General features: G+C 37.2%; 1 protein-coding gene across 1 annotated transcript in view; it reads left to right on the forward strand.

Moving 5' to 3' along the window:
* The window catches only part of SPOPL (speckle type BTB/POZ protein like), a 60,738-nt gene that overhangs the window by 12,985 nt on the left and 24,401 nt on the right, over window positions 1-23,352 (forward strand). Inside the window, exons 2-4 of the mRNA XM_007439355.4 lie at window positions 18,981-19,118; window positions 20,856-20,977; window positions 23,189-23,340. Coding sequence (XP_007439417.1) covers window positions 19,041-19,118; window positions 20,856-20,977; window positions 23,189-23,340 — 352 coding nt within the window. The 5' untranslated portion in view covers window positions 18,981-19,040. The remainder of the gene's footprint in view (window positions 1-18,980; window positions 19,119-20,855; window positions 20,978-23,188; window positions 23,341-23,352) is intronic.

Genomic DNA, 23,352 nt, shown 5'->3' on the forward strand with positions numbered 1-23,352 from the left:
ACTGAGGACTATCTGTACGTTAACTGTGACAATTCATTCCTTCACATCCCACATTCACATGATCACCATTTCTGACCGTCACAGCCAGCTTCCAACAAGCAAAGTCAATGGGGAAGCAGGCAGGAAGTTGCAAGTCACAATCACATGACATCACGCTTAACCCCTGGTGATTTGCTTAATGACTTCAGCCAGAACTGATGTTATAAGTTGGTATGGTCACATGATGTTTCATTTTATGACTGTGTCGCTTAGCGATGGAGTTGTCAGTCCCAATTGCGATCGATAAGTGAGGACTACCTGTATATCTTTATTACATTCTGTCACGTGGAGTCCTAGGTATTTCACTGAATCATTTGTTATCTCATAGCCTTTTTTTTTTTTTTTACAAAATCTTCATCAGAGGTTAAATGCCTTGTTTTTATTTTAGTTTTCATTAATTCTATATCCAGAATGGCAGCCAGAGTCTTTAATTCTTTGCCTCAACTGTGGTATGGAGCTTTGTGGTTGCATAATGGATAATGCTATATCATCTGCACAGCATTTCATCTTCTTGAATTTTGATCCCAGTTATATTTTTATCTTTTGGGATCTTATTTGCTGGAACTTCCAAAGTGATTACAAATAGTAAAGGAGAAAGTGGATGCCTTACCTTGTACCTTTACATATAGAGAAACTTGCAGAGAGTGTTCTGTTCACTGTAATCTTTGCTGTTTGCTGTTGATATATGTTCTCCACCCTGGTTTTGCATCATTCTCTGGGATTCAGTTTATTTAGAACCTCCAATAAAAATATTGACTGCAAATTGTTGAAGGCTTTTTCTGCTTCTATAAGTATTACCATTGCCTTCTTTTTCTTGACATTGATATATTCTAGGGTGTTGATAATAAATCTACCATTGTCCATCATATTTCTCTTTGGGTTATAATGTGCTTGGTCTGTGTATATCTTTTTGGGGATGATTGAGGTTTCTTTGGCTCATTCCCTTCTTTGTGTATACTTTTTATGTTTTTGGTATTGTTTTTGTTGTTTGAATTTTATTCATTGTCTTCAATAGTGGTTCCACTAATTCATCTTCTAACTTTTTGTAATATTGGGCCATCAGCCCATCTGAGCCTTTCCAATTCTGATTTTTTTAATAGCTTCTTTAATCTCTTGTTTGTTATAAGTTTCTTAGTATTTGTTGGTATTCTTTGGTAAATCCTTTAATGTATGTTTCCAGATTTTCATTGCCAATTTTATGTTTAGAGTATAATTCCTTAAAAAATTATCTGTTTTCTATTATATCTGTCTATAACAACAAAATGACTATGATATAACCCTGCTGTAGTCTATCTGTAGTTTCTATATAAGATATAAAACTAATCTGGAAATTTTGCTGATTTTTTAAAATCTGTTTTTCAAAGACTGATATACAAACTGGAAGGTGAACAAAGTTGCTTTTTACAGACTTTCAGTTAAATATGTACTTTACATATATAAACTTGCTGTTAAACCGATCTGTTCTAATAATTGTATCAAATTTCTCAACATAAAAGGGAGCAAAAAGAAGATTAATTTCCAATATTTAGGATGAAATGTCATAAACCTGTGATCATGTCAGCCATATCCTGTGTGTGGCATTTGTTTTTGTCTCTAATACTTAATCACTGTATGTTGTCATCTTAATTTAGAGGCATAAACACTTTTTTTCTTTACCTCCATCTGTGGAATTTAGCTGATTAGGTTAAGGTTCATTGGATATAGCTTTTCTACACTGTGTTTAGAGATCCCCAACAATATAAATTATTGTCATAATGTCTCCATTCCACTTCTTTTCAAACTATAATAAGAGAAATTTATACCTATCTTCACTTCTAAAATGTGAAATGTATGTATTCAAAAACTGTGGGTATCTGGGCAGAATAATACTCCATAATATTAAAACCCATTTGAATCATTTTAACTTCAGTTGCTTTTGGGTGGTCTTGGCTAGCATTAGGGCTTAATATGAAATACAAAATGTGACAAATACATTCTTCCCAGTGTTTGGAAGCAGCTACAGAGCCACAAGGATATGTTTTAAGACAGTGCTAGTAAGATAAACTATCTAGTTAACCTGTCTCACCCATGGAATGGCTCCTATCAGTAGAAAAAGGAGAGGGGAAATTCTCTTCCTTTCCATTACCATCATCATCATCATTATCATCATGCTCCAGCAGAAGAGCACTAACATGCTGTTAGATTTCATCCATCAGTTTTTTTTTTTAAAGTAGTTTGAAGGCTTTGCTTAAAAAATGTAATTAATATACATTGCTCTCTCTGTTGGAATTTGTGTGTATCTATAAAAATAGCATCCTTGCATATTAGCCATACAGTTAACCTTAAATTGATTCAGTATGCTTTACCAAATACATTGGGTTAAAAGAGGATTTCTGTAGAAGCAAAGAATTGGTTTGACAATTTCTCAAAAATGAGTTATAGTTAGTCAAATTACCATTAATTATTTCAATTTCATCACATGCAAACCTACCTGTTTCAATATAGCCAGTAACTGTCACATTTTACTTCAGATAATTATAGGCATTTCATTATCCCTTGTCATATTATTTTATGAAGTGGGATCATGACAACGTACAGGTAGACCTTGCTTAGCAACTGCCTCATCCAGCAACCATTCAAAGTTACAGTGGTGCTGAAAAAATAACTTTACAACCAATGTCTGCATTTATGACCTTTGTAGCATCCCTCAGTCACATAATTGCCATTACAATCAGTACGTGTTATCCTGTGCCTGATCTGTTGTTTTTGTTTTTTTTCCCCTTGCAGAGCAGAGAGATTGAAGAGGAAGGGATTAAAAGAAAGTAAGCAGGCACACAATGAGGAATACACATTGAAAGGAATGCAGTGGCACCAGCAGCCCCAAGCCCACTCACGGCTGGAAGCCACAAGCACACTACACAAACAGCTGGTGTATTTCCCATCATGTGCCTGCTTACTCTCTTCTAATCCCTTCTTCTCCAATAAATGTAAATACAAACATTAATTCCCTTCTTGTTAATTATCCCAGCTCTGGGTGAGGATTCCAAAGGGCTGGGGATTGGGGAAAAGGAAAGCACAGTCACGGTCATGTGATTTTCCACTTAGCAACCACTTTGCTAAATGATAGAGCTGCCCATTCCAACTGTGTTCACTAAATGAGGACTACCTATAAAATGGAACTAGAAGGAACAACAATAGAAGAAAAAAAATTGCATGATAAATTTAAGCTTGAAGTAATGAATTATTTTGCTATTATTTATTTTATTTAAGTATATCTCCATGCTTACAGAGTGTAGTAAGAATTCTAGAGATGGCCTTTTGATCAGTTCTCTCATATTCTTGCTTTTCTTTTTAATTTGAAAATATAATGTGTAACTTGAATCACATTTGCTAGAACAAAAAATAATAAAAAGACTACATATTCTCCTGAAACACCAACATTCAAGCTAAACATAATTTCTAGAAAGTAACTTAAAATAACTACTAACAATCTAGTTAAAAAATATATTCAAATAATGGTGAACTTAGAATAGTGTTCTCAGAATTTAACATGCCAGAGAATGAAAGTTTTCCAACTCTGGATAATAATAATAAAGTATATTATTTCTTCTCCCCCATCCCCACCCCACCCTGCCCTTGCAAATAGCACTTTTTTATGGAACAGTAATCCAGTGTTAGTACCTAGGCAACTTTGGCTGATCTTGAAAAGCTTAGCAGAGTTAGACTTGTCGGAACCTGGAAGGGAGACTATTGGTAAGTCCCATGGGAAGTCAGAGAAACTCTCTGGAAGAAGGCTTGTTGCCAAGAAAGCTACGTGGGCTTTTCCATGAAGTCAGCAGGGGTTGGTTTAGGCTTGAAGACTTATATAACACTAAGCTGCCTTTTGTTTTAATCATAATTGGTTGAAGTGAGGATCAAGCAAGCAAAAATTCTGGCACAGTTATATTAGACTAGCAATTTGGTTATCACTAATTCGTTTGAATGAGGTTCCAAAACATTCTTCTGCCTTCAAGAATTTCAGTTGCTATCAGGATACTCAGCTTAAGTGCTAAAATCCTCATCACATGCCTTCCTCATCACATGCCACATAGAGTTGTTTCTAGAATTTCCTTCTAACCCATCTCCCCAACAAAATATTTCTTGAAAAGCACTATAGCTCTGTGTGTTTGTTATTAAAATAAATAATACCAAACTGATCTAAGGAGAGTAATCCATTCACTGAAATTCTTAGACACCCAAATTTAGAATGACTCTGGGTGGCTTCACAATTAATAACAGATAGAAAAATGATGTCATATAAGCAAAGAAGAGGAAAGATGGGATAGCACGTATTGGCACAAACCATTCCATACATGGAACAATTAGTTCTGGATGGTCCATATGGGCAGAAGTTTTGGGAAGGGGGGGAACCCTTCTTGTCCTGTTAGATGTTTTACAGTAGTTGCATTTGGTACCATTGATCATGATACCTTTTTGGGCCACCTGTGAGGTTGGAGATCAGGTGCACTGTTTTGCAGTGTTTCCATTCCTTCCTAAGTAGGCAATTCCAACTGCTGTTGGGGGAAGAAAGGTTCCCTGGGTACTCTAGTGTGCGGTTCCTGTAGAGAGGGCTCACAGTTCCCCAAGGTTCAGCCCTCTTCCCCATATTATTTAATATTTATATGACACTGCTGGGGAGGTCATTTGTCTATTTGGGATTAGATATCATCAATATACTAATGATAACCAACTTTACATCTCTATCCTAGAGGGAGCAGGAGATGTAGTAGAAGTCCTTTTCCAGTACCTCAAGACTCTGAGGACTGGATAAGCTGAAACAGGCACATTGGATATGAGCAACAGAGAATTACTGTTGGTACAGAAACCTTCTGTTTCCATGGATATTCCATCTGTTGCTCTGGATGGGGTTGCACTTCCCTGAAAGAGCAGGTGTACACTCTGGGGGTTCTCCTGGCTTCTGCTAAAGCAACTGATGGAAACCATTGCCAGAAAGTCTTTGTCTGGCTTAGGCTGATCCACCAGGTGTGCACTTTCATAGACCAGGGAGTTCAGAAGACAGTGACCCATGGCCTTGTCATCTCTCAGACTACTGTAGTTCATTTACGTGGTATTTAGAAGCTGCAGCTTATACAGAATTCAATTTCCTATTTGCTGAATAGTGCTAGCTGCCCACTTATTTTGGGCAGGTACATCGGTTACCAATATGCTTCTGGGCCAATTGAAGGTGACCCACTCCTTGAAAGAATATTACCTACTGTATAAAGCCCTTTCTAGCTTTGGTCCTTGTTACTTTCAGGACTGTCTTCTTGAGGTACAGTTTGTTCACCCGACACAGTGTAGCTAGGTGAAGATATTTCTGGTACCTATTCCTTGAAAGATCAAGGGGGATGGGGATAGAAAGTAGACATTCTCAGTGATAATCTCCTCACTTTGTTACAGTTTGCACCCTGAGATCAGATTAGCCCACACTGTCCTGCGCTTTAAGAAAATGGTAAAAACAGTTCCCTTCCACAAAACACTTGGAGAAAAAGATTTTTAATGAGGGGATAGCAGGGGAAATTATTTATATCTGGTATGTCATTTTAATTGCTTTAAAATCATAAGCCTGGAGTCTGAGAAGGTAGCATGAAATATGATAATTCAGTGTCATATGGTGTTAATATTCTTAAGGTGCATCATTATTATCCTAGGTATGGCTTTCCTAATAATAGAAATTGAAAGACAGTATGGTGTAGTGGTTATGGTGTTCGACTTGCAGCAGAGAAACCTAAGTTCAGGTCTACCCTCAGCCATAGAATTTCACTGAGTGATGTTAGACCAGTCACTCTGTCTTAGCCCAATCTGCTCATGAGATTGTGGGGAGAGATGGGAGGGAACACTGTGTATATCACTTTGAGCTCCTGAATGAAAAATGGGATATAAGTCTAACAAATGAAGAAATAAATGTGAAAAAATGTTTAAATATAGAAAAGCAGAGGGTAGTGTGGCATGCTGCCTTAGAGTGGTTTTACATGAAAATGTAAAAATTAGTTTTGTTTTAATCATGAATTATAAGAAGTTTGTAAACTATCAAGTGGTTCCTTTAAATTTGCTTTCCTTACGTATCTGCAGCAGATTGAAGAGGCCTAGTTAGCAAGGAAGTGGACAGGAAAGGAAGATCTAAAAAAAAAAGCACCAGTTACCAAACCATGTAAAGAGTTTTGTTTCACCTGCTCTTACTTTGTGGTTTTGTAGCTGAATGAAGAATTGGAGCAGACTTCCAGAACTGTTACTACACCAGAATTGCAGATCTGGAAATAATGAGAAATGCAAGCATTTGAAAACTGGCTGATTTCAGATTGTGGTTGGTTGGCCAGGGATCCTGGTATAGAATCCACAATTAAAATAAACTATTTATGTTACAGAGGCAAATATACAGAGACAAATGTCAAATTAACAAAATTGCCAGTCCATATTCTATGGATCTAGCTAGAGGTGGGAAAAATATGGTCCCACCCCAATATGATGAAGTAAAAGTTTTGGTTGAAAACAAAATGTTAAATTACTATTTCTAAATTCATATAATGACTGTAAATAAATTGGAATACCTCCAAGAGGGTATTCAGGGACCTAATAACTTACCTATCTAGAAATGAAAGGAGCTTCTGTCCCACAGTTCTTGAAGGAATCAGATTTAAGATTGCTGCAGAAATATGGAGATGTTTTCTCAGCAGTGCCTTTTTAGATGTATCGCCTGGAGGAGCTGAAATTGCCTAGGATTATAAGGTATCATTTCTATCACAAAATAATTGTAGGACATTGTGGTACCATCTTAATTGTTGATTTTCTGGAAGAGATACAGTTACTGGGAATTACTTTGTTATTGATGTTACAGTTATATATACTGTACAGAAACAAATATAAATTTAGTTTTATATCTGGTGTAATTGGTTTGTATTGGATAAATTACTTGAAAAGAAGGGTTCATTAAAATTGTAAAGTGTTTTTTACTGTGGAACCATATAGCATGTCTCATACCGATGGGTAATTGCCCTTTTGTTCCATCTGTCCCAATCCATAAAGACACTGAAGATGGAAATAGAAATGGAACAACAAAGAAAGTGTTGAAATAAATCTCTAAACTCAGAAGGAGGTTCCAGCTTCAAACTGATACACTGAAGGATACTAATGGACAAATAGTAACTGATTCAAAGAAGATCAAAGAAAGATGGAAGGAATATACTGAAATTCTATGTGGTAGAGTTGTCAACATCCAAGATATCTTAGAAGATATTCCCCATTTAAAAGAATGTGTAATACCAGAAGATGAAGTTAGATTAGCACTCAGACTATCATCAAGTCTGAAGGCTACAGGAATTAATGGAGTATCTACAGAAATATGGCAAGCAACAGAAGAAGAATAAATACAGGTTCTAACCAAACCATGTCATTAAATCTGGAGAACAGCACAGTGGCTAATGCTAAAAAAAAATAAAAAAATAAAAATTATAGAGTGTGCAAACTATCATACAATATACTTAATTTTACATGCTAACAACATAATGTTGAGGATCATCCAATGTGGATTAGAACCCTGCATGGAAATGGAGATGCCAGACGTTCAAGCTGATTTTAGAAAAAAAACAAGGAATATTATTGCTAATGCATGCTGGATAATTGAGAAAGGCAAAGAATACCAACAAAAGTCAATATGTGCTTCATTAATTATAGAATGGCCTTTGATTGTGTTGATCACATCAAATTGTGGAACCTCTTACGGTGTCCATTTTATAGAGAATTACGAACAAAATTTATTTCTCCAACGATCAGCAGATAGCCCGGCCGACCGGACGCTGAATATCTTCAAATTCTCCTCAAAGATGAGTGGAGTAATGTTACAGTGCAGGTGGCAAGATTTTGTGCAGCAGCTCTTAAGAGCCGACGTATTATTGTGAACAATTGATATAAGCATTCTGTGTTGCTATATTTATGTACTTAAAAACTGATATTAACTCTTAATTTTAATGGTTTATAATGTGTAATTTTAGGAAAATTGAAGCCATGGTGCATAAATTATTGTAAATGATTTTTTAATTATAACCGACAAGTACCTTGACTAGCATACTTTTGGATATATAATCCCTTATTTGGATTGGACATATTTCATGTCTTTCCCTTTCTTTTAATATTCTACTGGTCTAATTGACTGTAATAAAGTTAATAATAATCAAATTGTGGAATGTCCTTAGGAAAATGGAAATCCCAGAACACCTCATTGTCCTTATGAGAAACTTATACATAGGACAGGAAGCCAGAGTCTGGATAGAACATGGTGAAACAGACTCCAGACTGGCAAAGGAGTAAGACAAGGCTGTTTGCACTCTTCTTATTTATGTTGAATTGTTAATGAGGGGAACTGGATTAGAAGATTAGCATGATTTTACAATTGGAGAAAGAAATATCAGTAACTTATGCTATGCTGATTACATTATTCTAAGAGCTGAAAATGCAAATGATTTGGAAACTCTAGTAATGAAAGTGAAGGAGCATAGTGAAAAAATGGGACTAAGATTAAATATAAAGAAGACCCAACTGATGACAACAGGTACAGCAACCAGCTTTAGAGTTGACACTGAAGACACTGAAGTGGTAGATAACTTCTGTCTTTTATGGTAACTATCAACAGTAAAGGAACCAGCAGTCAAGAAATATACCACATACTAGCATGTGGTAAAGTAACAATAAAGACCTTAGAAAAGAAATTTTGGTTCCATGATTTATCTGTATCTACAACGATCAGAATCATGCAGGAAGTGGTTTTCTCTGTGATGTTCTATGGAATTGAAAATTGGACTTTAAGAAAGGTTTGTAAAGAATACCATGGATAGCCAGCAAATAAACAAATGGATCATAGAACAATTCAGTTAAGAGTTCTCATTTCAGGCTTGAATTGTCATATTTTGGATACATTAGGTGAAGACCTAGCTCCCTTGAGAAGTCTATAATGCTGGGAAAGATGGAAGGAAAGAGAAGAAGAGGATGACCAGCAGCAAGGGGTTGGACTTTATTACAGTGATGATGGATGCACTGTTAGAGATCTGAATGGCCAGACTGGGGACAGATGATCCTGGAGAAGGTCTATACAGTATGGTCACTAAGAGTCAATGTTAACTTGAGGGCATATAATTAGTCAATTGCTCTTTTGTTCCATCTGTTTCAATCCTATAAATTCTCCACACTATTTATTATTTGCATTTTAATGGACTTTATAAACTCTATTAATTAAGCTCTTTCTGATATTGTTGGTCTGTTTTCTTTATGTAAGAAAAATGGGTATATTTCTTACATATATAGTTGGCACATCTTCAGAAGAAACTTCTTAAATTACTAATAGTCTGGGGATTATAAAATTGTCTTGAATAGAACAAATTATTCCTGTCATGAAACACATGCTATTTAGATTCACTTTCAAATGTCTTTTTCTGTTTGAAGTTCACCATAATTATGTGTGAGGGTTTTTAAAAAAATAATATGATTGAATAACAAAGTTAGAGATCAGATGTCGAATGTAACAGAAAGGGAATGTCCCTTTGTCTTCTCTTCTCCACTCCCTCTATCTGCTTCCTCCAGAGCAGACTAGGAAGCTGGCAGATGGAGACAGTTAGGTACTACCCACATATTTAATTCCTGAGGATTTGCTTTCCAAGTTAAATCTGAACATCTCTGATACATTAATCCTTATCAGTTCCAATTCTGTGGGGCTAGGCTAATAGCTTTGTACATTTCTCAATTGTGTTACAATATATGATGTAGACTTTATGCTCTAGTAATTGGAACAGTGGAATAAGACTGTGAAGATCAAGGTTCAAAACCCCATGCACTGATGATGTTCACTAGACTGTTACTAATGAAGTTCATTGTTGTTGTTATACTTTTCAGAAATGTAAGCCATCCATAGCACCCCTTTAAAATCCTACCCCACCACAGATGCAAAAAAAATAACTAATTTTCCTGGTTTGAGTTGCTTTGAGATCCTGTCCTATCTACCCTAATGACAAGTTCATTAGCCATGGCTCCCAGATTTAAAAAAGATGGTCACCCTTGCCATATAGTTAGGTGTAATCATATCCCTTTAATTGCAGTTTCTAGAGTACTTGCCTGTGATTCCCAATGTTTTTACTTATTACACAATATAAGTAAATCAAATCTTCATATACATAAAATAAAATTTTGTATAATTAAGTGAAAAAGTGAATTACAGGTAATCCTCGACTTAACGGCCACTTGTTCAGTGACTGTTCAAAATTATGACACAGCTGAATGAAGGGGGATTTGCAAATGGTCCACCAAGTTGCGACCATTGCAACATCTCCATGGTCACGTGATCACCATTTGCGACCTTCCCTGCCGGCTTCCCAGAGTCAACGGGAGGGAAGATCGCAAGTTGCTCTCATAAGTCACTCCCACCACTTTTTCTCCCAAGGAACTCTATTATGGAGTATGAGATCCCAGGGATTGCATACTCCATAGCACCCCCCTGCCTTCCCACGCTTCCTAGCACCCATGCACTGTTTTTGCTGGCCCACACACTGCCTTTGCCAGCCTGCCTGTTCCCCTTGCTGGCCCATCTGCCCTTGCTGGCCCTCCCGTTCCCCTTGCTGGCTCGCCCGCTGCCCTTACCAGTCCACCCATGCTTCCCAAGGCCTGCACACTGCCTTGCTGGTCCACCCGTGCTCCCCAGGGTTAATGCACTGCCCTTGCTGGCCCGCCCACACTTCCTAGGGCCTGTGTGCTGCTTGCCCACCCACTGCACTTGCCAGCCCACCTGTGCTCCCCAGTGCCTGCCTGCAGCACCCCCATCCCCCTGCACTCCTTACCTGGGACTCCCACCTCTTCCCTTGCCATCCTGGGGCTACAACGGCAACCAGGAGTGCCGGGATTGCCATCGTTAAGCCATGCGATCATGTGATGTCATGCTTTGCAACCACATTGCTTAGTGACAGTAGTCCTAGTCCCAATTGCTGTCATAACCCAAGGACTACCTATAGTAGAAAATCTGTTTTATTACAAAAACTCACTAGGAGACAAATGGAGGGCAAATATACTATTACCTGAGTTTTCTCACTTTATGGTTAAAATGGTTATTACAAGTATTCAGTATTTTAGTAAATTTTACCATGTTTTTCCAATATTGACAACATTAATCAAGTTCTTTATAAGTTCTGATGTATAAATCAAGTGCATCCCTGTTTACAGTTGTGAAATAAGAGACTGGAAATTAGGAAAGATTACTTGTTGAACCTTACCACCAAATATGATTATATGCTTTTCAATGCCCCCGTGTTCCCGCTTAGCTTTTACCACCCTCCTGAATTTCAAAATCAGCCCCAGGGACAAGGATGTTAGAAAATGCATGTTTAACTTAAATCTAACTGTAGTGGAATAATGAATCTAACAGGTGTCAGTGTAGGTATACTTAATTAATTTATAATACTTATAATCTCTAATTTTTTTATCTTCCATCCTCTCTTTGCTCTGCCTCCTTCCTCATTCAAAAGATTTTATTGCCCAGATTTTTAAAGCAACAATTATTTTAAAACAGATTAAAGCAGCAGCATCTCAGACTACATACTATGTTTTGTCTGATAAATATTTGTATTTCACAGACATTTCAAGGAGCATATTTTCATCATAATTAATTTTTGCCAGTTGATAGTTTTACATTTTACCCTTTATAGCTATCTTAAGACAGAATTATAAGTAATCATTATTAGAGAGCTACTTAACCATCAGCAGTCTTTATCTTTTCAACAATCCAAAAAATAGTGTTACCTCAGTCTAAGATCTTACTCAATTGGTTTAGCAGAGTTGAAATATTAAATAGTGCTTCCATCAGGGTTATCCCTGCACAAATAGTAAGTGGTCATCTTCTTGTAATCTTAAATTAGGACACACCTGTCCTTGTGATTTATTTGAGCAGGAATCAGATGTCCTTGACTCTTTTCCCTTCTCCTTGAAAGATGAATGGACTTGGCTGACAACTACCATAGGCCATAGGAAAGAGGTTTGGTATTAACTACAAACACTTCTAACATTTGATGCTCATGCTTTTCTTAGGCTATTCTTACCATTTCTGTCTTTTAGATAAAAGCTGTACTGATTTATCTGAAATTGAACTTTTCATTGTAAATCTACTTTAGGGATTGTGCCACTATTTTCATTCTGTATTAGAAGCCTTACAGGTAGTCCTTGGGTTATGACCATTCTTTCAGTGACTATTCAAATTTACGATGGCATTGAATGAATAGTAGTTATGACCAGTCCTCGAACTTCCGGCCATTGAAGCACCTCCGTGGTCATGTGATCAAAATGTGTGAACTTGGTGACTGGCCTGCATTTACAACTGGTTGCAGCACATCCCACGGTCACATTCTCCTGCCCTGTGCAAACTGCCTCTGGTTCAACTCCCCCCACCTATCTCCTCCTACCTCTGCCCCATTAGCTGCCCTGCACTCCACTGCTTACCGCTGCCACCCCCAGCTGACCTTTGCCATCTTCCTCCCACTGCTGGCTTGGGATCCAGGTGCTGGGCTAGGGTGCAGCCCAGGACATGTGGAGTGAGTCTGGCAGGGCAGCAGAGCCTCATCTGCCAAAGGGAGCTTGCCAGGCCCAGCTGGGGAGGCAGCAGCAGGACGCAGCTGGCAGAGTAGGTGGGGCAGTGGTGTGGGCAGAGGAGCTCTGTCTTCCCCCACTGGAATGAGGAGTGATAGCCTGCAGACCATGGAGAATGCAGCAGGATGAGTTGGAGAGGTGGTGGTGGTGGCTTCCTGGGCAAAAGTGGCAGTGGTGTGGAAGACACTGTTCGGGGTGGTGGCAGAACTGGAGGAAGCAGAGGGACAAGGGCTTCCTGGAGGCTCAGCACCTGAATCCTGGGTAGCAGTGGAAGAAGTCAGCAAAGATCAGTTAGGAGTGGCAGTGACAGCAGAAGTAGGTGGTGGAGTGCAGGGAGCCCAAAGGGCAGTGATAAGGAGGGGCGATAGGCAGGTGGGGGGAGTTGAAGCAGAGGCAGTTCGTGCAGGGCAGGAGAAGTGTGAGGTTCTCGCCTAACGACCGTGCAGTCCTGGCCTAATGACCACAACAAGGAGTGTTGGAACTATCATCACTAAGCAGCACATTCACGTGAAGTTTTGCTTAACGACTGCTTTGCTTAGTGACACAAATTCCAGTCCCAATTAGAGTCATAACCTGAGGACTACCTGTATATTTTCCTTAGGTGGGTGATCTTCAGCCAAAAGATCTTAGAGAAACCTATGCAAATCAAGAAGTATATATTGTGCTGAAGAAGTTAGATGATTGAATTTCCAAGGTGGACTACAGTCATTTTTCAAGCATTTCAGTTCATTTACTTGATATTCTGATAATAATAATTATATGAGAAATTTGGTGACTCCTTTTTTCCCTTTTATCTGTAAATGTTATATTGAAAAAGCTGAGTATTTTTTTTCTCCCTTGGCAGGTGTGATTATATCCCAGTGAGAGTTTGGTTTAAGAGTGAATATTCAGTCTGATTGAGTCAGCCACTAAGAAGCTTTTCTTTATCATATAGTAATTGCCTTGTTCAATTAACAATATTAGATAAAATAAAGCAGAAGCTCTAGAATCAGAAAGCTGTCCTATTTTTTACAAGCACTTCTGTAAAAATTATTTTATAAAGTATTAAAGTGTGTAATTAGCAAGTGTGATATAGTTAGAAATATTATTTTATACTGGTATTTAACAAAATATAGAAGATGCCAACTTATGTACCGCCTGATGCCCTAACAGCACTGTAGGAGTTGTCCTCCTTATTGTACTTGTGTTTCTTTCTACTTGTGTTTCTTTGTTTAGCTTGAGTCTTGAGATGTTTAAAGCCTATAAACCTCCTAAAATGCCCATCTGATCACTCATAACTAGCTTGTTCCTGTTCCTGGGGCACTAGAGGCATTGAAATATCTGAAAAGCAGTTGTTCTGTGTCTCCTCTGATCAGATCAGTCTTTAAAAGCCTCCCTGTTTGGTCCTGTGAACCATGAAAAAAAGCCTGACAGAAACAAAAAAAAAAAAGTGAAATATTTTGACAGCTATTCATTATTAACCTTGGTGTTAGCATGATCTTTCCCAAACTTCTTGTACATGATGTGTTTGATCTTCCATTGGGGATGTTAGTCTTGCAGAAAGCATAGCACAATGGGACTGCTAAGTGTTAGTTATGCTAGCACAAATTTTAATAATGTATCCTAATTATCTTAATAATTGTAATAATTACCTTAATTTAATTATCCTAATTGAACAGTTATGTTAAACTTTCACTTGGTGCCAGTTCTGCCTCTTGAGTTTTTAGAAGTTTGCCAGCAATACAGACTTCCAGGAAATAACTTAAATTGAGTCTTTGGAAGTCCATTAATCATCACAATAACTTCTGGAGGTGGAACTTTGAAAGGCACAGCATACAAACTTCTTTCTGATTTTAAGTAATGATGCAATGTTCAGTCACATATTGTTAGAATTTCCATTCAATTTTTCCCCCTACTTGTAGATTGTGAGTCTTTCATAATACATATTACATATTGGGTATAATCCACCCAAGTTAAGCACTTAAAACATATTTATTTTAAGGGAAAACACATGTAAGCATCAACTTAAATTCCCAATGAGATTTAGGCTGTAATCCTATAGATTTTTATTTGTAAGTAAGCTCCATTGAAGTTAGTGGGGTTTATTTCTGAACTGATTGTTTATAGAAGTGCACTATTAGGTGTTTGAACCTTGACTGAATTGTGTCTATTGTAATTTATTAATAATAAGAGAGCCACTTTGGTGTAGTGGTTAAGATGCTGGCATAGAAACCAGAAGACTAAGTTCTCATCCTCCTTTAGGCATGAAAGCCAACTGGGTGACTTTTAGCCAGTCACTCTCTCTCAGCCAACCAACCTCATAGGGTGGTTGTGGTGGGGAAAACAGGAGGAAAGAATATTATGTATGTTCACCACCTTGAGTTGACTCACTCTCTCCTCTCTCTCTCCTCTCTCTCTCGTCAACTCAATGTCATATCATCTAAAAATCTAATAATATTTTACAAATCAGCTTCAGAAGGAAGTGAATTTATGTGAACTTTACTCAACAAATGCTTAATCTCTCTTCATATAGATAATTGAATAGAAAATATTTTTAAAATAAAAATATTTTTTACTAGAATTATTGAAATATCTGACTTAGGTATTTGTCACTGTAACTTGTAGAACTCTCAATTTCCAAAACAAAAGCTGTTAGGAGCCAGTCAATTCAGATTCTTGAACTTTGATATCCACCTTCTTGTAATTTTGAATAATGATATGCCACATAAGTAATTTTGGTTCCCTATCTTAGAAACATGTTTTTCTAACATGTCCTCGGAGTTCCGGCTGTTGGAGTGTCCTTATGGTCTTGTGGTCACAATCTGGGTGCTTGGCACCCAGTTTGCAATAACATCGCAGTGAGCCAGTCACGTGATTGCAATTTTCAATGTTCCCTGCCGGCTTTCCACAAGTAAAGTCAATGGGAAATGCGACAGGAGGTCTCAACTCACCACCCCATGGCACCTGTGCACCTGCCCATGCTTCCTAGTGCCTACCTGCGGCACCCACCTGTACTCCCTAGCACCTGCCCACAGCACCTGCCCTCCTGCCTGCCAGTAGCTCTCGCTCACAGCTCTCACCTGCCAACCTGCTTGCCTGGGACTCCTGACTCTTCCTGCTTAATGACCCTTGTGGTCCTGGGCTTACGACAGTAACTGGGTCTGCCAGGATTGCCATTGCTAAGCCATGCAATCACGTGATATCATGGCTTAGCATCGCTTAGTGATGGAAATTCTGGTCCCAATTGCTTTTGTAACCCAAGGACCACCTGTATGCAGCAGCTCCATGTTTGCAAGGAACTTCTATTGAATATTTTTCACAGATATTTTTAATGAATATTTTCATGCTTAATTAATGTTTTTAGGCAAATTCTGAAATAAAAGGGAAAAGAATAAAGTACAAGAGATTTAGCCATGCTGGTATTAGTGGAGAGGTATGCTTTGAGTCTCTCTCGATCTGTTGCTAACAAATATTGAAGTGAAAGTTTTTTACTTCTGGTTTTACGTGAACCTTGAAGGAGCAGTAGCTTCTCTTTACCTTCCACTGATTGTTTTGATGGTTTTGTGTATATGTTTAATTTTAATACATGTGATACTGTGATAAAACCTCTTGAATATTGTTCATATGTGTAGCTGTTTGGTATTATTTTAATATAATCAAATTTATTTCATAATTGCTGTTCCTTAAATTCTTTATTTTCAAATCAGCCCCTCCCTATCCTCTATCAATATTTTGCCTGCAATATACTTGGATCACACATGCACAGTCTGTATTAACCTATTACCTACTGCCATATTTAAACTTCGTGTTCATCCTTATCTTAGGAGAAACAAACAGCTCCAATTTTAGTCTGTCTCAATTTACTGATTTCTGCCAGGGTAAAACACATTATAGTTACATTTTAGAGCTCAGTACAGCTATCAGACAGTTTAAGGCAAAAATGATTAATTCTGATGGATTCTCCTGGGGAAAAAAAGTTTGTAGTTTTAATGCTTCAATAAATTTTGTGTTAAAGCTGTCTAGTATTTAAATGACTTTTTAGAGTTTAGAGTTTCCACAGACATGGAATTTTTATAATCTAGAAAGCCATGTTGGAGGAAAATATTTGTTTATCAAATCTAATATTGACTGAATACAGGTAATCCCCAGTTTAAGAACAAGTTCTGTTCCCAATGTCTGTCCTTAAGTCGGATTTGTATGTGAGCCCGAAAACTATTATTGCATAATACTGTGTAAGTAGTATTGTGTGATTAACTCAAACCAATGTGTATTTAACTCAAATCAACAGGATAAACATCTTTGGAAAAATGTCATGCCAAATGTTTCAAAAGGCAGACAACATTGTTTTTGTCTGCTTTTTATGGATGTCTCAGTGTTGTTGAATGGAACCATTGGAACTTTATATACAAAGCTGTGTGTAGCCAAATCCAAGCTTGGATGGATCAAGGGTTTCCTCCTGCTAGGAAAAGCATCCCCCATGCAGAAAGGAAGAAGGTGACTTTTTTCCAGCTTCCCTATCCTGGGCTTCCCCTGAAGATCTGCTTTTGAGATTCATTGTGTTTCCTGAAACAGTATGGGGGACTGTGACCTAGATCAGAAGTCTTTAGTAGACTTTGAATGAACCTTTCTTCTCTCACGAGGCTGAATACAATGTGCAGATTAATATTAGGGCTATTCAAAGCATTCAGAAGGGGTGCTTCATAAAGCTTGTAAAACCAGGTGAAGCACCCCTGTGTGAAGTGTTAAAACAGTGCATCCTTTGTAAAGCTCACTCTGTTGCTTTAAAAGTTGTACCCAACTATCTCCAGGGTGTGTCCATGCACAACCACTTTGTTGCTGATTCCAACAGAAATCTGCCCCCAAGCTTTCAGGCTGGCTAAATGAGCCTTGCAAAGGGTATGGCTGCTTTAATGCTTTGAGAAGTTTCTTTGCACAACACCCTCCCTCATTGATAAGCTTGAAATTAATTGCACTTGTCTGCCAGGGTTGGGAGAAATGGAAAGTTTCCTCTTTTGATCATGACACAGCCCTTTTCCTTCTTACTAAGTGTGATGAGTGTTTGTTTGTTTTTGGTTATAAGAATCAGAAGATAGTCCATTATCTTTGATCCCTGTAGGTTTTGTTAAGGATTTATGTCCTTCCCTTTGAGAAGAATGAATGCAGAATGACCTCTAGTGTAGTTCAGTTCTACTGATTTAGCAAATCTCTCTGGATAATGTTCTGTCTACCAAATTGAGATCCCCCTGGGCTGCATCTGGCCCCTTTGCTTTTGGCCTTCTGCAAGGCGGTTAAAACCAGCCTGCTCGGGCAAGACTTTCTTTCTTTTTTCTTTTTCTTTTTTTCTGTTTTTGTTTGAGATTTCATTCTGTCGACTCAGGTCTGATAATGTCTGTGTTTCATGGAATTTTATTGCATTCTAATATATTTTATGTTTGTAAGCTACCTAGAACTTTTGGAGGCATATGAATAAATGAAATAAATAAAGGTATCCTCTGTCAGTTAAATATATAGATAAGCCACAACAATTGCTGTTTGATATCTGACTTGGAAAAAAAAAGTAAATTGGTCCAACAGTTGCTATTGGCACTTTTCATTGACTTTTTTGAAGTCTATTTAAATTTTTTTTTAATAAAAGGTGGATACTAAATTAAATTGTCAGGGTTCAAAATATAATAATATAACATCTCTTCATTTTTTCCTGCTTAGGAGAAACCTACAGCTAATGAAGAAACAAAACATCAATATTATAGTAAAACAAAGGAAATTATGTCTTCTAGAATTTGATTTCACTGTATGAAATTTATCAGAAGCTATCCACTAATCTTTAGTAGAAAAAATAAGATTCAGAATATATTTCACCACATGAACCATTTCTGTATGTTCTTACTTTCTTAATGTGAAACACTATTATTGTCAGTAGTTTTTACTCCTCAGTTTTTATTTTTTAATCTTTTACCAAGTTCATGGGCTTACAAAAACTGCTATTTTCCCTGTACTGAGGCAAGCTGTTTTGCTGTTTTCCTTTGACATGTTAATCTATTTTTTATGCAATATATTTATAAACATAGAGCAGTTTCTTTTACCTTTTAATACTTTTATGTATCATTAAAAGAATGTTAAGATAAATTTTATATTCCCCCCTTCCCCCTTTTTCAGTTTTTTATAAAAAAATTAAAAGCCTTGGAGAAAGAAGAAGAAAAATATAGTTTTTTATCTCAGTATTTTGTTCACTTTTTGTCTTGTTTTTTGAGCTTTCACATCCTTAGATGGAAAAATATATATTAATAATGTGAAATAGTGTTAATTCTTTGCTTTCATCTTGGTGTTTAAAGGAAGGATACTGACAGCTAAATTGCTGCCTATATACTGAAAAAGAGTGCCATAAAGTGGGGATGTCAAGAGTCCCTACTCCTTTACCATCTGGAGAGATGTCCAGTGGACCTGTGGCTGAAAGCTGGTGTTACACACAGGTAATGTAATGTCTGGGTTCAGAATATGTTATTAGCATAATTATCATACATTAGCCAGGTTCAAGTCTAACCTTTGGGCTACTTATGCTCTCTCAGTCCAACCCTATCACATGGGGTTGTCATGGTGGGTGGGGATATAATGAAGGGAGCTCCCAAGTAAACTGCCTCGAAATCATGGAGGAAAGGCAGGATATAAATCTAATAAACTAAGTAAAAATAAATAGCCTTGAGAAAGAGGCATCTTATACTCCCCAAATGTAATGATGCCATGCCCTGAAAAGTCATTCAAAGAAATCCCATGCCCTGAAAAGCCATTCAGAGAAATCCTTATGATTCTGGTTTTCAGAAAGAACATGGAGACAAAAAGTTGAATAATAAAGTTTTAGCAAAAAAATCCAGTATACAAAAAGAACAAAAAGCAGTGACAGTTTTATAGTAGGCAGAAGATTAAATACCAGAGTTTGGCAAGTTGTCAAAAAAATAGATGAACAGCCTAAAGCCTTCAAAGTGTTCAACATGCACCTGACAGTGACAAAGAGTAGCCGGTGGTAATTGGTCACTTAGCCTTTCAATAATGAACCAGATCTCAACAGTTAGTATTGCACAGTTCAGTTGTGTATCTGTGTTTGGTGAAATGCAGTGACAGACCTTTTATTTATTTATTTTTAATTCCTTTGAGTCAGCTTTAGCTCCTTCTGATGACATTACCTCTGGTATCCTCTGGTGGTATTGCATCAAAGAATCAACTAGATTTAATTCTGCTTAACCCAGAAACTCAGAAAGTCCTAGTAAAAGTGAACAGTAAGGCTGTGCATATTTCAAAAATGATTCAGTAATACTTCAGAATGTAGAAGAGCACAGCATCTCTTTAAAGCAACCATGTCTTATTTCAGGTTTCCATGCTAGTCTCAGTCCAGAGGGTTACCATCACTGCCCAGAGGATCATTGGTTGCCCTCTCCCCTCTTTGGAAGAACTTTATAGTTCCCGCTGCCTTAAGAAGGCTCAAAACATTCTTAAGGATCCATCCCACCCGGGACATTCTTTCTTTGAACTATTACCATCTGGCAGACGGTACAGGATAATAAAAACAAGGACGAATAGGCTGAAGAATAGCTTCTATCTTAGAGCTGTAACTATACTGAATTCTATCGTATAGTGCAGTATTAATGGAGCATCAGGGGTTGTGCAATATGGAATGTGAAGGTTGTGTTATATGTTTTATGTGTGATATGTGTTTTATGTGTTCTATGGTTTTTATATTTTTAAAGCTGCACTGGGGTGGCATTTAATTTCATTGTACAAGTAGTACAATGACAATAAAGATTTCTATTCTATTCTATTCTATTCTATTCTATTCTATTCTATTCTATTCTATTCTATTCTATTCTATTCTATTCTATTCTATTCTAAATGCCATGGCTGCTTTAAAGCGATGTTGTTCTTAAGGCATTCTGACATACCTCTTTTGGATCATTTTCATTTTCAAAGTACATACAATCCTAATATACAATGTAAAAATGCAAAAGAGATGTTCTGAAATAACCCAAGACCTAGTATCTAACATTTAAAAAGTTAAACATTATTATGTGTATCCTTCTTAAGGTTTTTGAACCCTGAGAACCACAGCTACTAAGTTTATTATGCTATATTTTCTTTAAATGAGAAACATACTACTGTTTCCATTTGGAAGGAAGAGGAGATAAAATACTGTAATCCTGTCTGCATTTCTTATGCAGGTTAAAGTTGTAAAGTTTTCTTATATGTGGACCATTAATAACTTCAGTTTCTGCCGAGAAGAAATGGGTGAAGTTTTAAAGAGTTCAACGTTTTCTTCAGGGCCAAATGATAAAATGAAATGGTAAGATAAGTGTATTAATTTCTTTTTTTCCTTAAATATATGAGATTCCTTAAATATATGAGAAACATATAATGAATAAGGTTAGGGTACAATATCTTTCTTCAAATGTTAGAACAGTTGACAGAAAAACTGTCAATTATACTAGTCACAGTTACAGTCAGCACAGCTAAAGGCTGAAATATAATTTGTCATATAATAGACTAACATATTGAAATATACTGTACCTTAGTGGTTTCCAGTCTTTTCTCTTATAAGGAACATTGTATGTCATCCCTGAAAACATTTGGAGACCGCTAAATTACGGGTTGGAAATGTACACCTTTCCCTATAATACTATATATGATAACCTTCCCCCAACCCAACATTAAACAATTTAAAAAATTGTAATGTTCTTGATAGCTAAAACCTTTTGAGATCACCAAATTGTCAAGGTTTTGATGTTTCCTCCTAAAATCTTGTAAAATGTAGTAATTGGTGCAAGTTGGCCAATAAATACAGTGGTACCTCGGGTCACAAACGCTTCTGTTCACGACCAATTCGGGTCACGAACAGCACTGATCGCAAAATTTTGCTTCCGTCTGCGAACTCCGCATCGGGTGACGAACAGGATCCGCGGCCATTTTCCCTGCTGTGACACGTGGTCATGGCTTCCTGTAGGGAGGGGGACTCTCCCTCTAAGCAATAACCGCCTCCCCACCCGCCTTCCTGTCCTCCACGCCAGAAGTCGCCTCAAGCAAGGTTAGCGTTCTCTCTCTTCATACTACACCGTACTGTATTTTGTTTCATATTTTTGTGGTTTAAAAAAAAAATACATATGGTTCAGAACAGATTAACCGTAATTACATTGAACCTTATGGGAAAATTTGATTCGGGACGCGACCCAAATCATTGGCGACCAAATTCGGAGGAGTCAGAACGGATTAACCGTATTTACATTGAACCTTATGGGAAAATTTGATTCGGGTCGCGACCAATTTGGGTCGCGACCAGAGTCGCGGAACGAATTAACTTCGTGACCCGAGGTACCACTGTATATATCTTTTGTGTGTGCAGCAGGGACTCCCAGTGTTCCCAAATGAATGATTGGGAACCACTGGTGTAGTTTTTGGATTTGTACAAAACCAGTTTCTCGTTGTTTGACTACTGAAACTCTTATAGGGTTCATATATCAAGCTAAACCATGATTTGTTTAACCATACATTTTTGAATAAACAAAAATAGGCTGTTATTCATGCTTATTCAGTAAGTCTGAACTAGAGAAACCATGTTAACTTAGGGTAGCTGTCTGTGGCTTATTTAACTTTATGTGCAAACCAGGAATACTTGTATGTTCCATTTTAAGTGGGGTATAAGAATGTTTTGGTGTAATTCCATTGTTGTACTTAATATTTTGATTATAATCCACTCCTTTTGTGCCTGTGTGTGTGATAGAAGCATGCTTTCTGAAAGCTTGGGATTACTATCCTGAGCTTCTTGAGGTGGAATGCAAATAGAGCAGATAAGTAGTTACTGTTTAAAGAGAAAAATATGCTTATATCTGATTTTCAGTGCAGAAAGATCCAGACCTGAATAAAAACCGCTGGTTTTTTTAATCTATGTGTTTTGAACATACTTGACAGGCAGGCTGCATTGGGTAGATTATAGAAATCACCTTAGAATATAAAGAAGCTTTTTTTAAAAAAAATGTGTGGTAAGGTGAGAATGGATTTTGTCGTCTTCTTCTGTACTCTATGCCATATTGTTCTAAGGACCCTGGACATTTTTTTTTTTTTTTTTTGGAGAGCCCAGGTGTTGACAGGAAAATGACCAAATTTTTCTTTGTGTTAACATATTTTAGGGTCAGATGTGTGTGTGTATGTGTGTTTTTTAAGGGAGCTATTCTACTTTATAAAAAACTGAAATTTTGCCATTGAGGTAAGAGAGCAAGATTAGACTTGAAGGTAAGTGGATAGCAGATGGTATGTGACAGTAATCCACAATAGTGGAGTATTGGAAGTTTGAAACTTTGACTGGGGCCATATTATTCAAATATTTCTGTAAAATAACCATCTAAAAGAGTGAAACGTTTAGGATTCTTTGTAATGGACCTTATTCTACCAGATTAAAAACACATTGGCCTATAAGTCCTGACATAAATATATCTAGCAAGTGACAGTTTTATTGAACATTGGTGTATAATCCAACTTCTAAGATTTGCTTCTTATATTTCAGGTGCCTGAGGGTAAACCCAAAAGGTTTAGATGATGAAAGCAAAGATTATCTTTCATTGTATTTACTTCTAGTTAGTTGTCCAAAAAGTGAAGTGAGAGCAAAATTTAAATTTTCTCTGTTAAATGCAAAAAGAGAGGAAACAAAGGCAATGGGTAAGTGCATTT

Source organism: Python bivittatus, unplaced genomic scaffold (genome assembly GCF_059951505.1).
Source record: "Python bivittatus isolate LINGU-HERP-01145 unplaced genomic scaffold, Pbiv_v1 ctg000480_np1212, whole genome shotgun sequence".
In the NCBI taxonomy this organism is placed as follows: Eukaryota; Metazoa; Chordata; class Lepidosauria; order Squamata; family Pythonidae; genus Python; species Python bivittatus.